The sequence below is a fragment of the Cyclopterus lumpus genome, chromosome 1, assembly GCF_009769545.1.
Source record: "Cyclopterus lumpus isolate fCycLum1 chromosome 1, fCycLum1.pri, whole genome shotgun sequence".
NCBI lineage: Eukaryota > Metazoa > Chordata > Actinopteri > Perciformes > Cyclopteridae > Cyclopterus > Cyclopterus lumpus.
Genome location: NC_046966.1, coordinates 19,215,944 through 19,233,477, shown reverse-complemented (window position 1 = coordinate 19,233,477; position 17,534 = coordinate 19,215,944). Strand labels below are relative to the sequence as shown.

Below are 17,534 nucleotides of genomic sequence, written 5' to 3'. Positions count from 1 at the left end.
ATGCTTTGTCAGTGACTATATTTCATGAAAACACGGAAGCGAGAGCAGAGTGGCTCCGATCCAACGACGACTTAGAACTTGTCCATCAAGCTTGAAGATCTGTCACAGCAAAGCTAGAGGGTAAATGTTTGCTTTGAACGTGTGCTAATCGTGAAAACACACACACACACACACACCGGTGATCACGCTTGGCACGTATCACTAACCAAACACTGTGTAGTGTTAATTTATCCTCGTGCCTCTCCACCTAACTGCAGGCTTCCCCCTCCTCCTCCTCCTACCTGTTCTCGGCACAAATGTTGCCATTCAGCTGCCGGACCAAACCCATCCTGACCCACGGGCACCTTCAGTTGCCCGTTTTCCCAGTCCAACTCTGCCCCCATCCCTCCCCGGTGCTTTCTAGATCTCACCAAAAATAATTTCCTGCGGAGATCCTGTCCACTATACTCCCGCTGGGGGTGTATTTTGCTCGTGACAGGAATATGGCATCCTCCCCTCCCCTCTCTTCCGTCCCTCCCTCCCTCATTTCTCAGGAACCCGACGGCACTAAAAGTCTGCAGACAGACCTGAGAGGTGCTGGTCTGAAGGGCTGACTGTGTGTAAACCCACTGTCTCAGCCCTAGGCCCCCACTCCTTCTTTTTTTTTTTTAAGGTTCAATGAAGGGTCTCTCTGACTTTTGGGGTATCCCCCAAGAGTGCTGGAAGTCAATGAGAGGGGTGGGGCCACGTTTTTGCTCTTTTCTTTGATCTGCTGCTTTTCTGTGTAATTGTCTTATTACTCACGCTGCTCCGGGAGTCAGTCATTTGCACACATTATCTGACATCATCTCCACATTATCTGACATCATCTCCACTTGTCACCATCAACACAGACTGGTGAAGCATGATTATATTCTAGGTTGTTGTGGCAGTTGTTTTATCCATACTGCATACAGTCTTTGTGGTATGCACAGGCCTATGTATAGCATGCAGGGGCAGCTCAGAGTATGTTGTCTGACTGGCAGCAAGTCTACACAATACAATTGAGCCCTGCGCTGCATCGGATGGTTCTCCATCTCTCAAACTCCCCGGCATGACTGTAAGCTTACTGTTTAGCTTTTTTTGGTTGTTTCCAGTCCGGTTTGTGTGTTTTACCAGATTTTTCAGAGCTGAATCCTCTGTACAAAGGATACTAAAAGCTAGACCGTCATACACTTGTGTTTAATTTATGTCTAGATACCAGGAGTTGGACATAACAATAAGCTATTTAACTAACATAATTACAGTCCTGTTATTACATAAACCTTTAGTAAATGTACAGTTATTTATCTGATGACCATGAAGACTTTGGTAAGAGTGCAAAGGATAGGAACAAAGGATGTAGGCTTTCTACAGTCATATTTAAAATATATATTTATTTAAATATATACACTATATATATATATATATATATATTAAATATATATTGTATAAGAGACTGTGGGCGAAGAGCAGCACAATACTGTGTGCAGTGTTATCGGGTCAGGGATTGTTAATTTCAAATGAAGCACCGCTATCAGTTCCATGAAATGTCACTGCGTTGACTGCAAATCCGCAACAAATGGAAAGCCATAACTTTAGTTTAGTTGTATTTTGTCATTGGGAACTTACTCTCCCTTTGCAGTCTTCCAGCCGGCCTTAATCAGATACGCCGGCATAGCGCATCCCAAACTATGTTTCACAATTGAATTCCCCACTTAAATGCGGTTGCTCCTCTGTGACCTCTGAGAAGAAGTGAAGCCCTGATAAGTCTTGCTCTGATATTGCTGTATTGATTTTTGCCTCCATACAAGCTCTGCTTGAGCCTGCTAGAGCCGACGGTTTCATTTTGCACTGCCACAATAAAAATAACAGGCCAATGAAACATTCCCCCTGAGAGTGGGGGTGGAGGTGTTTTGAAATAATTTTCAGCTGTTTCGCAGTTTTCTTTCTTTGGAAGATGTTGTCCTCTTTGTACTGCGTTGGCGTGGTTATTATTTTTGTGAGAAAGAAACCTCAAAACAGGCCTCCAAAATGACTCGCGTTTGATATTATGTTTCACTGGAAGTGTGGAGTTCTGCTCGGTCATTGCCAGAACATAATCCGCCTCACTCTACTGTTCTGCATTTTGAGAGCTCGTGCTCTAGTTCCACAGCCGCAGCGATACCAAGGCACCAGAACAGAGAATGATTCAATACATAAAAACAAATTTATGTTTGCTCCTTGTCAGAGTTCATATCCTTTTTGAAGGCGGTGATGGAGGATTTAGATACCCGTTTGCCTCAGAGACATAACATATGCTTTCTCTCTCACACTCTCACTGGCGCTCTGTGGGACAGAATTGAGTTATCTTTGGCCCTGAGAGTAAGTTATTACGCCGCGCTTAGGGTGAAACAGATGAAGATAACTAGGGGGAAATCCAATTACCTTTTAGGGTTCTCTATCTAAAAGGATCCTTAATGTGAAGGAGATCTGCGGATCGGATGCTGCCGCCCAGCACAGCGAATGATAGACTCTGATATCTTCCAGAGGAGCAGGAAGGAGAGGGGAGCCCAAGAGATGGAACGGAGGAGAGAGAAATCGAACTCCTTTTTATGGGGCTGTTCATTAGGGATGAAATGTGGTGGGCTCGGAGGCACAAGGGCAGATGAGAAGGTCCAGATAGGGAAGAGTGAGCAAGACCCAAGTCTATTCTTTCTTACCCATCCCTTCTGCTCAGTCTCTGTGTATGTGTGTGTATATATGGGTGTGTGTGTATGTGTGTATATGTATATGTATATGTATATGTATATGTATATATATATATATATATATATATATATATATATATATATATATATATATATATATATATATATATATATATCCCTCCCTTGATTCATCTTCTGCTGTTATATGGAGTAATTGAATTGACTGTCTGAGAGATCCTGTGAAAGCCAGACGATAGCTGCTAATTAGTGCTTGGCGTCATTGTCCTCCCTCGGCTGAGCTTGTAAAACGATCTGCTGCTTTCCCCACATTAATGACATTAGCATCGAGCTGATGCTCATTATGTTGTAGTATCATAGCACTGGTCTCTGGAAACATGTGCATCACAGAGCTGAGTATCACAGAGAGAGAGCCCAGGATGCACTTTAATAGTACACTGTAATGTAATTGTGATGTACCGTGATAGGTTAAGTTGGATCCGGAGCTGACCCAACCTGAGCTGTTACAGTACTGTTACAGATCAGTATATTGATTCCACAAAAAAAACAACCAAGATCTACTTTTATAGTTGCAGAAGTACTCTGCTGATCAAATGTTACTCAAACACGCACGCACACAAAGAGAGCCAGAGAGCCACAACTCCCACAGGCTGTTGACGTCACAGCAGTCCGACTGGCTGCCACCAACTTGCTGTCATGTAGTTGTCGCAACTGTAATGTAGCATGTCAGCAGGGCTGCAGGCCCGGGCACCTTATTATGGGCAAAACTGCTGTCAAGAGAATGAGAGAGGGGGGGAAAAAAGAAAACGGGAACATGTCTATAATTGTGATAGTATTTTGGCACTGCCATCAGAATATGGATGGCATTTTAATAAAGAGGCGAACAAAAAGCTCCTCAAGACTGGACGGCATGTAGCTCTTGTAAAACATAACGCAGACTTAATTGTCAAAATGTAAAGCAACTTGGCATCTTTCAGCATTGCTGTCTGTCCCTTCTTGGTTGATGTTTTTTTATTTATATATATATTTTTTTTACTGTACAACGCGGGACTGTTTCACTGAAGACACCAAGAGGTAAAATGGGAGAAGTGGGTTCCAGAAGATGGATGGGGAACCGTATTCTCAGTCCCGCTGACTTTGCTGCGTATTAGAGTCCCCAGGTACCTCCTCCGCAGCTTCCGCCCTTATTTGTTACCGAAATATGACTGTCCTCCACATCATCAGACACAGTCTCCCTTTTTTCTGCTGGGAATGTTCTATTTTTTTAATTTTCTTTACATGAGCAGCTTAAAGTGACGTCTTGCATCTCGGAATAAAAAGTCTGTAACAATGATTTTTTTACATGCAGAGATGTTGCGTTATGCATTTTTTTTTAAAGAAGACACTTTACTGTTTGCTGCTTTAATTTCATACTGTTGATAAAAAAATGTGTTTTCAAATTCAGCCCGAGCTCAGCGCCGCGCTGCTATCTATACAAGTTTTTTTTTCTTTTTTCGGCAGCAGCCAATCCAGAGGACGGGTATTTCTCATCCGGTGGCGTCCTCTCTTCATTTGACTATTTTTCACCTCCGCACGACAGAACGATTCCTCTTGTGGCATGACCTTGAAGCCGAGCCGGAGTCATCGCGAAAAGATGGCAGCAACGCAGACTGATGTGGCGTGAGCAGGGTGCGGTTTTGCAGAGACGAGAGGTTTCTGGGTAGAGGAGATGAAGAGGCTGCCAGTTGAGCATTGTGACCAGTCCATTACAGATCAGCCCCAGACTGTGAGGGGAGGAGGAGGAGGAGGAGGAAGAGGAGGAGGAGGAGAGATACTTTGATGAGTGTTGCGCCTGCGTTAACCTTGATGGCCGCTAGCAATGTGCCGGAGCCAGCAGCGAGGGATCCGTTTCAACGGGATTAGATTATTTTTTTTCCCCTCCTGTGCTCCGAGAGGAGGAGAGAAAAATCAATACTCGGCAGCGCGGCATGACAGGGGCATCATTTCAGAATTGAAGTGGCTGTCAGGCATTGTCATTTGGTGACTTTTGTTCGCCATTGTACTTTTAAGCCCTCATTTTTCTCCCCCTCCTCTTCCTTTCACTCGGTTCTTCCCGAGCCCATTGTCTGTATTCCCCCGGTGACATTTTATGTTGCAATTTGAAAACTAGAGGCCAAGAGATCAAGTGCAAGGGAATCTCTTTGAAACCAATTGGTAGACTGGTTCAGCATCTACTTTTGTTGTTCCGACCCCCATCCTCCTTTCTCATTTCACCGTCTTGTCTCCCTAGACCTCCATTGTGATCCAGGAGGAATTTATTTGTACTATATTTGCATTCTTTGATACCAGACAAGGACGAGCCTGATGCCTCGCCTTCCTCTGGACAGTTGCTCTGCCCGTTTTGTAAATGAAACCCTCTGGGAGTGCTTGTCGACGGATGTGAGAAATTGGAGATTCTCGCAGAGCAATAGCCCAGCCTTGGAGAGTGTGCAGCCCTGATGTGCCACCAGTGTCAAGAGATTGCAAATCAAGGGCTTTAATAACATCTCTGCTGGTTTTGTTTCTTCCTCCCTGTTCCCCGACCGAACCCTGAGACCCCGGTTCTGTCAGCCGGAGCGTTGAAGGCTCACCGTGGCACAAAAACACCACTGGCCCTTTTTCTGTCACTCTAATTGATAAACAGAGGGCTGATATCTTGTAATGAGCCTCCGTTCTCCAGCCTATTACACTGGTTAACCCTCTCAACCCAGCGAGGAGGAGGAGGAGGAGGAGGAATCTGAATCTGACAACAACTACAGCATTCAGATAAAGCTCACACTGTTGCAACACCACCACTGAAATTCATCCCCTCCCTGCTTATTATTTGTAGAATCGGCAAGGCAAAAAAACAAAACACAAGCTATTGGCAGTGATAACCACAGCAACAATTTTTAACATTTAAAAAAAAAAAAGAAGTAGTTTCATTCTCCGGCTCAGAAAGAGGTTTGGCAACGTGATGAACAGTCACACGTCTCAAAGCCTCGTGTCCGTATGTGCATGTCGCCATCTTCTCCGTGATGGCATTTTCCGAGATGATTACTGTTTCTTCCACTCCTCCGTCACTTCCCCCCCCCCCAGCAGCCCACTTCCTCCCCCAACTCAATACGCATCCATAGTTATTTACTTGAACTGTTGATGAATTGCGGGCGACACGACTCAGTGTAATTGACTCGATTAATGCCATCCATTATCATTTCGTCTTCACCGAGCTGTCTCCTCCGGGCCGGGCCGGGCACTCGCGCTGGGCGACCCTGTCAGCCGGGCCATGTAATGGAAGGTGCTGCCCATGATTACAGTGTCGCAAGTCATAACGGTCTCACTGCCAGCGAGTCTGTGCCCCGGTGGCTGTTTGGGTGGGAAGTTACCAGAGGCACAGAGTCTGCCATCCCTTTTCTTCGGCTGCACTCTTTTAACTTGGTAAATGGAGGCGCTTGTCTCCGAGCGTGTCTTTTTATGGCGGTTTTCTTGACAAAATATGCCCACCGACCGCTTTAGTCCCTCCAAAAAAAAAGAAAAGGCATGTTTCTACTTGCAAACGGGAACAGATAGTTTTTAATGTATTTCTTATGTTTCCTCGACATTCTTTGAAAGGAAAGAAAGAACGTTTTTGTTTGAAAATACCCCCAAAAAGCTCTTTTCTAGCCCTTCATCCTGTCAGTCGACCTGGAGAGAAGCGAATGCAGGATTGTGCCAACGGGGAGATTTGGTTATTCGCTTTAACCCTCATAACAACGTAACGTAATAAGTCCTTCATAATACCCCGCACACTCTCTGACTTCACATCTACGGAATGACCTCGGGAATTAGCGGTGACTTGTCTTTTCCACTTACGAGCAAACCCGCCGTTGGGTTTTAAAGGCGCAACTGAACTGTGTTTTTTGGGTTGTTATTTTAGGGGTGAGCATGTGAATTTAGCCTTTTCTGCTGTACTCGACTTTGGCTTCGGATATGAGAAAATCCCATTACAGGACGGCGGGTTTGGGCAGGCTCAACACAGGTGATGAAGTGTTTGTTTATGGTTATGAGTTTGAACCCAGCACTATTGATTAGTACTGCAGACTTTACATGTCTCAGACAGGGACAGATGGAAATGGACTTTATAGGCTAACTAATATCTGTTTGAATCCACATGGCCATTTATTTTGGCAAAATGGATAATTTTTACAATTTACACATTGTTTTACAAATAGTTTTATTTTTTAAAGTTTAACATATGCAATACTAAAATGCTCAGCATAGCATTTAAAGCCCTATCCTCTTATTCCCTTCCGTTGGTCCAGCCTTTCACTTACCACTGATCAAGATTAATGGACATGCGACACACACACACACACACACACACACACACACACACACACACACACACACACACACACACACACACACACACACACACACACGGCAAAGCATTTTCTGGTTGAAGATTTTAAACCTTTACTGAAATGTCCTTTTCCGTGCTCCCTTTATTTAGCCGTTTCCCAGGTCATCGCGCTGGAAGGTCAAGGCCCACATTAATGCCACACAAAGAGACATAGATTGATAATTAAGGCCCAGTGGCCTGCAGGAAAGCCCCTCTAATTTGATTTATACCTATAGATTTTCTGTCAGATATGAAATGTTGCCGTTCAAATTGAAGAGGAGGACCCATTATAAAGCGCTTTACTGGTAACTTTGGGAAAGCAGGTTGCACTTGTTCAGCCATGCATCTGGGCTAATGCCAATGGGTTATTTTAAGGTTAATTTGATAAGAACATCAATGTACAACTGAAGACGCATTCATAATCAATTGAGCTTTTGGTCTCCATACTGCAGCCATTTGCTTTAGTTGCTGTTCTGAGAACATGAAGAGGAAAATATAAATGCACCAACACGATGTGCATGGCTAGCTGTTACTATACAAAGCATGTTCTTTGTTTCTTTTCCCCCCCCCTTGTCCCTTTTCTTATGCTCACCTTTAACACAAAGTTAAGTTTGAAACAATACTTTTAAAGCTATAAGCGCAAAGTGAGTTTGAAAATTGATTCTGAAGCAGATGGAAATCCAAACACTGTTTCAAATTATAGCAGTTGTTTTCAGAAGGTGTTTTACTTTTCCCATCGCCGCAGAGTGCAAAGGCCCATTCTGATAACAAATTCCGACAGAGAAAAATGTCCTCCCCTGTGCATTGTGGGTATGTGATTTGGTGTGCCGGAGGGCATTAGTAAATGCGTGTCCACTGTTATTAATCAACATGACATGAGGACAGAAATGACCCCATGCTTCTCATTTGGTTGGACTCCACAGTGGAGTTTCTGTGTGTCTGCATTGTACCTTCCTATAGAACTGGTTTAGCTACACATGTTCCACAAGATACTCGCACACATTTTAATTTACATGTCGTGTAATTCAGTCCCTTGACACGTTTGCGCACCTCTCTGCGACGTACACACTCGCGATACCTTCACTTCCGTAACGCTCCTTTTCTCTCTCGTTCCTAGTCCCACTGCGCTCAGTACGCGGCGGAGAAGCGAGATGAGGAGAAGATGTGCGACCACCTGATCCGAGCGGCCAAGTACCGCGACCACATGACCGCCACGCAGCTCATCCAGAAGATAGTCAACATCCTGACTGACAAACATGGATCCTGGGGAAGCTCTTCCAAAAGGTGAAACACAAGTCTCAAAGCAAAAGCTCACTCTGGAACACACACACACACACACACACACACACACACACACACACACTCACACTGTATTTCACGTACATGTTTTGATTATATTATATTGTGATATGTGAAAAAAGACAAATAATCCCAATTTATCACAATTATGTTCTGTTCCCCCTAGGTAAGGGTATTTTAGAGACTAAGTGAGCCTTGCAGAGAAACCCCTTTAATCAAGAGGATGCACCTGTTTAGTTTTTTTTCCCCGTGCTCATAGCATGTCATTTCTCTCAGCCTTGAAATTATTCAAACCACTGTAATGGTTTTAATCTCATCATAATCTTTCTCATCCCCCAATACTCATGGCTTTGATTAAATTAGATTTGCAAAGGTGAAAATGTCAGCTGTGGGTTGAATGATGCATCGACTGGAGAGCGAGATGAAAGCCATTTAAACAGCTCCGCTCCCATTAACAACAGAGGGAACTCTATCCTCCGTGTTTGTTTCGCCAAATAGGCAGCAGAATCCAATGCAGCTATTCCCTAATGATGGCTGTTTGTGCAGGTAGTGGGTAATGGTGAGCTGGAGAGACGGCTGCTGGCTCGCGCTTGTTAGGCTGAACCAACTCTCCAGAGACTCGTCTGGCGAGGGGTTAGTTTGCTGTTGGATCAGAGTCTATCTCTGGCTGCCTTTTTTTTGTTTTTGTTTTTCAATTTTTTCCCCCCTTGTATATCAGGATATGGCGCATCTACTTCCATCTCCTTTTTTCTATTAGTCTTCATGTGTTCTCACACCAGGCTATTTACTATGGAGATTGTGTTCTATGAGCCCTGGCCAGAAAAGTCCCCCATTACTGGCCCTTTATGCCGTTTCGCTATTGATGGTTTTCCTAATGGCTGCCGATGGGCGCAGGGAGCCATTGGCACTGGGCCTGGGAGTGCAGCGCTCTTTTAATAAATCACAATCAGTCCTGTGCCATTACATCAATATTTTTGGTCAATTACTGTGAAGGTCAGGTGGTGCAGCTACGCACCAGAGCCCGTGGTATGCGGGCACTGGAGAAACATCTGGTGCTGAAATCCCCAAAAATGAAAAGGGGAAAGGAAAAGATGGACGAGGGGGTAGGAGAAAACAACTCGTGCACACAACTCGTGCACACACCTGCATGCCTGCAAGCGTCCTAATATAAGAGATGTTTGTTCCCTAATTCCCCAAATGCACCAGCACAAAGTGTGAGGCAGCAACATCCCCGCCTGTGAATACAAATGGGAGGGGAAGCGCAAGGCTTTTTCCAGCCGTGAAAATGGAATCCAGGAACACAAAGACAATACGCGGCTATGATTACGACCTTTTGTTGCTTGCCTGCTCGCACACCATAAAAACGTATTCCCCAAAGTTTCCATTCAATAAAGAGTCTGAAAATGAAAATATTATTTTCTCACAAGCTGATGGGAATTGTTGTTTCCTCACAGCAGGCATCTAATATCTTCTGACACGGTGTGACCCGCCTGAATGCAATTTGTGTCTTAATATCCAGCTTACAGCGGCCGCGGCCTCCGGAGAAAAGAGGCGTTAGGTGATTTTTCCCTTTTCCATTCCCCTGCTTTGTCTGCGGTTCTCTCCTGTCTTCCCCTCAACATACAATTTATTTTCTCCTCCTCTCCCACTCCTTGTCCTTTGCCCCTTTCTTGTTCCACTATCTACTACTGTTGTATCACCGGCCGTCCAGGGAGGATTCCTTCCACCAGACAGTGGTGGTATCTATCGTTTTTTGTGCCCTTGTCTGTCATCTAGTGTCAAGACAGACAGATCCACAGATAGGGCGACTACCTGTTCATCTGTACGTTTCTGTCCCAGTGCCTTGAGACTCAGGTGTTCAACATGCCAGCCTGCTGTCTTTTTGAGAGGGGGAAAAAAAGTAAATGAACACCTAGCAAGATAGCCACAAATGAAACAACTGGCAGATGTCATTTTTTTCCTATCCTCATCGCTCATCACGTTTTTTTTTCCCCTCTTCCTTTTGAGCTCGGGTCCACTGAGCACCCAGACCGATGCGGTGTTTATTTGGGTCAGGAATCATCTTTCATGTATATGACACCTAGACAAAGTCGACGGACGGAGAGGGGAGATGAGGGCAGATGATGGAGAACGCCAACTCACGGTCTCTGGGGACCCGCACTACTCTCTCCTGTTTTTTCCCCCCCTCTCATACCTTCTCTTTATTGCATTCTAATAGGCTGACTAATGTACCATGGAAATTCACTCTGGATGCAGGAAGCGAGGGAAGTAGAAGGAAGGTGGCTGCAGCTGGAAAAAAAAAAAAGGGTTGGAGTGTGATGTCGATGCAGTGTTCACACTTTTTCAAATCCAGAGCTGCTGTTGACAATCTACTGATGGAGCCAGTCTGTTTGAGGCAAATGGAAGCACGATTCGAAATGAAGAGGTTTCGGTATACTCTCTGGAGTTTTGCCGTTTTCCTACTTTGTCGTCTTTCCTTTTTAAGCCAGCATCAGCATCCTTTTTTTCATCTCCAGGTTTATTCCAACAATCCTCACGTACAGCTAGTCGCCCTAAAAGACACACACCTCGAGCACCGACTCCTCTCCCTCTGCTCCTCCTCCCTCATATAAGCAGCTCATTTTCTGCAGCGCCACTGCTCTAATGGACGCCCTTAGGCTAGAGGCTTCCCAGCCAAGGGACATCCATCTTTTCGCATGTCACAATCCCGCCCGGCGAAAAATCTTTGTGATGTGCACTCCAATTTTTCTTCAGTAAATCAAATCTTCCTTCCTTCAAGAAAGACGAATGCTTTAGGGTTGGAGTGTCATAGAGAAAATCAATGCCGGCAAAATTGAAACAGTATGCCCCCGTATTGATCGGCCTTGTGAGATCGAAAAAGAACAGCTTTGTAACTGTTCTGCTGGACAGTTAGCTGACCTGTAATGGACAAACTATTGATATTAGCATTACTATTTTATCTTGTGCTCTGTCATTTCTCCAGCGCACTATTGAGGGAAAGAAGCCGGAGCAGAACATTCACAGTTAGAAAAGGCTTTTGCTTTTCATCCACTAATGACACAGAAGAGACACAATATACTAAGGATGGGTTTGTCATACCGCTTGAGGTATTTGTTCTTTTTATTAAAGGAAATAGTTTCCTTTAAACACTATCCCCATCAGATAGACAGCACTGTATGTAATGCATGAGTAAGTGCTATACATTCTATTTATTATTAATTCTGCAATTAACTATTTTAATTATGAATTAATATCAGGATTATTTTTCTTGGCGAAAGATGCTCACCACAATATTCCTTTGCCCAACATCATACATCAAAATAGATTAGTTTTGTCCGACCAACAAACCAAAGCCTGACATTACAGTGATAAAAATCGATAAGTAAATGATAACCTCTCTGAACTGGAACCAGTGACTGTTTGCCATTCATGCTTAATAATAAGTCAAACAATACAATAATTGTGCTTCATTAATTGTTAATTTTCCAATTACAGCTTATGGTTGTTTCTATCTTTGCATTATTTTTGCTTTTAGTCGATTCATGATTTAAGTCCAACTTAAATGCAAGCACTTCAAATGACAAACACAGGAATTTCTCAATAACTAATTACTAAAAATAATATGCATCTTTTTTTTTTTATTATTCACCTGATTAAAAATTCACATTTTAGGGCTTTTCGTGCATTTTCAGTTCATTAACTAGTCGGTTAATAAACCGTGTGCTTGCAGCTCTACTGCTCATAGTCCTGTAGGTCCAGCAGGCCTGGTTAGTTCTTTCTCCACTCGTTGAGCCTCCTCCTGGACTGCAACTGCATCACCCTCCCAAGGAACCAATTAATTATGCTCTGAACGTACAGCAGTTGGGACATTTATGTTCACATAGCATTTTTTATTTTTTTAAATAAATGATTGCGTGAGAACATGCGGCAGCACGATTCATCTCTACTCGTATGCTTTCATTCCAGACTTAAATCACAATTATGATACATAATACTGAATGTAATGCATGTGTTAAAGCCGAGGTCTGGTCAATGTCGGCGCTGCCTTGCGTGCATGTTTTATGTACATTATGGCCGCGCTGCTAGTGTGCATGCAGAGCTGAAAAAGGAAATGGGACTCCGGCACGTCAGTGGAGATCATAACCATAGGAAACAAGAACATAACTGTTTAGAGTACACTGACTCTCGGAAATGCGTGACACGTGAGGGGCAGGAAGATAGACAGACGGAGAGAGAGAGAGCAGTAGAGAGAGAGAGGGAAAGACAGAGGGGGAGATGGACTGCACGAGGATGATGGAGAGAGATATTTGTTACTGAAGCATCAGAAGTTAAGATGGAGACAAAGACAAGACAGACATTTTTTTTCCACATCCTCTCCTCGTGCTGCAGTGTACATAAACCACAGCGATGAGTGATCGCACAAATCTGTATGTAAAAGGTTGAGAGCGCGTCTTGTTTGCTGGATGGAAAACTCTGCAGCTGCCGACTTATCTGATCATCAGATGGCCTTTTTGTTGTATTTGCAAAAAGAATAAACACTGTGGCCCCAATCTTTACCGATTCTGATTTATGCACCGGATTTCCTAATTGGTTACATTGTAAACATTGATTTATTATGTTTGTTCTATAATCTTTGTAACTAATCCTTTTGTTTTGAACACATTCCTACAGCTACATATGTCACCAAAATTAAATCCTGCTGGCTGTTGAATCACATTTAAATGAGATAATCTCTGAAATGAGCAGCCCCTAAATTTGTCCAGTACTTAACGGATCATTCATAACCGATAATAGCTTTTGGTTTGCTTATAAATCCAATCTAAACACAAACATGACCTGATGTACTCAGCAGCTGTAGGGATCCCCAGCTCCCATCTCCTTCCGAGGCAGAGACAGTTGTTTCCTTTAGTCCAAGCCCCGACTACTTCAAAACCAATTAGCTGGTGGCTCGAGTTTTGTTCATCCATCTGCCTCAATACAGTCCTAAACATATAGCATAAACATACTGCACAAAGCGGCGCAAGGGCCGCCCGTTATGTTCCTATTTTTTGTACACGAGACTCTCTGTATCATGCGGGGATCTCCGACGCGAAGGTCCTTAAACGGGTTTGATGTGAAACCCTCCACCTCATTAATCATGCACAGTGACATGTGTCTGGGACCGAAAGGATGTTCCTTCAGTCTCTGTGGAGACCGTTCCCGTTTGACAGACTTGCGTTCCATCAGTTACATAAAACAACGTGCCACGAAGGCCCCACCGCGCAGTCTGGCTCATGGATATGGAATAGAATATGGCCTTAATGATAACATTTACCTCGACTGTATATACAGTACAGTGGCTGGGGCTGTAAGGAATAGTAACAAAGTGTCATGGTGGAACATATTAACAGCTGATGATGTCCATATGTTTGCGTGGTTAAGTGTTGCAGGTCAGACCGAGATTTTTTTTTAAATGGCACTCGGTGGATCATTTAAAAATGATAAGAAAAAAAGGGAAGTTGATTCGGTTAAAATTGGTGCTTTTAATCATTATTGAGGATATGAGCGGTTATGTTTTTGGGTTGTCCGTTTGATCCCGTTTGCTTGATCACCACTCGTAGTAGTAGATGGTGAGCAATTGTACCTTTTCTACCAACTGTTGGCTATTCTTCAATTCAAGGCGGATGATCACATCATAGCGGGTAATATTTGTTATTGTGAGAGTAAATATACTTAAGATCAGCCTCGCACCACTATTGTAGTCCTATTTGTGTGTTTATTTTCCTGTTGCGTCACCGAAAACTGGAGGTTTAACCAATTCCTGCTAACCTTTTTACATCTTTCAGACCTGCTTCTTCGATTTAACGCCATCCGCATTGTTCGTCCTCCTCCTCGCAGCTCAGGAAGGTAATGGGATCCTTGTTATGAAGTATGAAAGAGGGCCGCCATCCCTGAAAGACCAATTACGCCGTCCCGCTGCCCTGCCTCGCTGCTCACAGGCCCAGTGTGACTCTGTAGCAACTCTCAGATTTATGAGTTTCATATACCCTTAAGAAAGTATATGGCCTTGTTGGAGCAAGGTCATGATAAAAGGCTGCTGATCAATATCTGAATGAAAAGCCATTTGGGAAGTTTTTAGGGCTTTCTTCCCCCTTTTTTTTTTCTTTTTCTCCTTTCTCCCAGAATGCAATATCTACCGAGTATTGATTGTCCGGGGCCAGTAGTTAGTCAAAGGCTATCTCCTTTGACTAACCCCTTTTGTGGCGTGTCAGCCCCCCCTCCCTCGTCCTCGTGATAGATTGGTGTTCCTCCAGCCACTGTAATTACACCATGGTACCAGCAGGTCATTTATTGTGCTACTTTCACCATTTGCCAAAAAAAAAATGGCCTTTTATCTTTAGGATCCAGCTCTTTCTTGGGCAACTAAAGCAGGAAAAAGGCCACATAAAATACCAACATGCACGGCGAGGAGAGCGGAAGACTGAGGATCGTCCTTCCCTCGTAGATCTTCAGCTGTAGATTTACTCCCCCCACCCCCCCCAGTTCAAGTTCAGCAACACCTCCAGAGGATCAGACCGGGGGGAGTTCAATGTGCGAGATCTGTGATGATAAGAGCTGACATTGATAATAAATGCTGGGACCATTGTAGTTATTCTGGAGGAATTGTGTGTACAATTTTTATAGATAAACACTCGGCGGAGGGCTGGAAGATTAAAGAAAACCGAATAAGAATTTAGCTATACAAAGTCTCATCAAATTATAAGCAATTTAAAACGGTGCGATCAAGCTGAAAGAGTACAATGTCTGATGTTCATGAGGCAATATTAAACACTACAACCCCCCCCCCCCCCCCAATACCAGCAGCATAATTAATCCCTGGAAGAAATGTACTTTTATAATTCAAGAGAGGCTTCAGTGCTGATGCTTTTATTCCTCTTCTCTGTTAGATTATTTTCTTGAAATGAAGAGATAACTACATCGCCATTATAGTTAGTCAGACTTCTGTTTATATGATCGTCTCAATCACCTTGCAAAGGAATTGCTGCACTTGAGACGAGCACACACACACACGTACACACACACACACACACACACACACACACGCACGCACGCACACACAGCGATGTAAGTGCTGTATAATGAGCACAGCCGTATGATGGAGAGAGGGGAGGAGGTGCTCATGAATAGCAGACAGTCTCGCTAGATGAGATTGCCGAGCCTTGTAGTCCTGAAGCAGGACTCAACAGACTATGATAGAGAGTTCAATGGAGATGGTTTTTTATAAAGTATATACTTAACAAGCAAGATCAGATTCATTTTTACAATTTTTTTGTAGATTAAAAATGACAAAATAAGATGGAATTGATTGCTTTTTTAAAAAAAAAAAAAAAGTTTTAAATAGTATATTTTAAAATAAGTGCTTTTGTAGTGAATTTGACTGGTTTTGACATTTGCGGTGATAAAGGTTCCACGTGTTAAATGTAAGCCCCTCCTTTGACTCCCAATCTCTGCTTCTCCACTATGTTTTTGTTTTGGAAACGTTGGGTACGTGTTCAGATTTGTCACACCATTCAAGTTCAGCTCTGAAAGCTAGAGGTCAGAAGATTATTACAATGGGCCAGTAATGGCAGAATTATGCACCTCTGGTCCAGTGGATGCCCTCATTACCTCGCATAGTGGTGATAAATGGCCTTAAATGCATGTTGTCAAAATCACAGGAAAAATGTGACCCCTTTTTTTAAAAATACAGATGGTACCACTTTAGCGATGTAGCATGGCGAGTCTGTTCACACTATGTATTATGCAGTGATGCTTAGATAATTCTAATAATGCAAACCGTGAAGCTATTTTAATATTTAACAATCGTATCAAGTGCAGCATTTTTCATTTGAGTGGAAAATGTTTTTTTTAGCGCATGTTAAACATTTTGGTCTCAATATTTACTACCTTACGAAACACAATGCTTTCTCTTTTGCCTCCCATGAAATCTGATATAATGAGTGTGTAATTGTCTGGCTTTTTGTTGGTGAATTTACACCGTGTGTGTAATTGCTGCTAATTGGAAGCTGCGCACTAAGCTGGTGGTAATTAGGGCTCGATTTGCATTATTTCATTTGGCTGCACTGCATTGTGGGGAGTCTGAAGCCTTTTGCCTCCCACCCATGGGAGTACTTTGATCCTCGCAAGCCGGTGATATTGCAGAGATGTAATATCAGTCGCTTTTTTTTTTTTTTCTTTTTTCTTTTCAAGATCGCTTTTTGAAAGCTCTTGGATAAATTGGAGTTAATTGGGAGGAGTGGTAGGTGCATGTGTTGTCTCGGTAATGAGAGCGTGTGCACTCTCGTGTGTTCGCAACAAATTCAGTGAAAGGGGAGTTAACAAGAGTGAGATGAAAGCAAAGAACGTAAATGTACATGGTCTCAGTGTGGTTCAATTCCTCAGCTCGCAGATTGTTAGTTTCTTTTCTTTCTCTCTCGATTCGAGTGCATACATTTCTACTAGATATGCTTTTACAACTCTTCATCCCAGATCTGTTGTGTTAAATCCATTGTAAAAAATAGACAAATTAAATGATTAAATCCCGGGATTAATAAATTACCCCTTGCACTTTCATTTAAGGGGATACGATGTAAATGTTGCCGGGTCTGTGACCCTGACATCACCTTTTGGTAAATGTTGTCAACAACATTAGCCGAGGTGAATTAACATACACACACATGTAGAAGGTCCTCTGTAAACCTCATTGGACTGGGAAGGCACGGCATTAATGCACATGTAGAAAATCACTTTGGCGAGACTTAATCATGCCAAACAATTTCAGCGGGAAGGTATTTGGTCCTGTTTCATTTTAATTTGAGTCTGCAGATGCCATCGACGTGAACGCTGCCACCGTTTGACAAAGAGCCCGCGCTCAAGCAACCAGTCCTCAACATGACAAATCCTCAATCTATCGCCACGATCCCATTTCTTCTAAACACATGGTTTATGCAAATCAAAGCAAAATGATCTTGGGGAGAGCCGCAATGTTTGAGCAATTTGAGGCCTGCCAATAGGGACTGGCATTAATATAAAATAAGGAAGGAGAGAAATGTCCTCTGCATATGCGGGTCTCATTGACTGTACCCAAATTAATTTTGCAGAAAGGTTATGAATGACTGTTTGTGCCGAACAGC

At 43.3% G+C, this 17,534-nt stretch overlaps 1 protein-coding gene across 2 annotated transcripts in view; it reads left to right on the top strand.

Moving 5' to 3' along the window:
* The window catches only part of lrba (LPS responsive beige-like anchor protein), a 173,687-nt gene that overhangs the window by 76,815 nt on the left and 79,338 nt on the right, over positions 1-17,534 (top strand). For both annotated transcript variants that reach the window (XM_034539608.1, XM_034539599.1), the window contains exon 36: positions 8,201-8,367. In XM_034539608.1, coding sequence (XP_034395499.1) covers positions 8,201-8,367 — 167 coding nt within the window. The remainder of the gene's footprint in view (positions 1-8,200; positions 8,368-17,534) is intronic.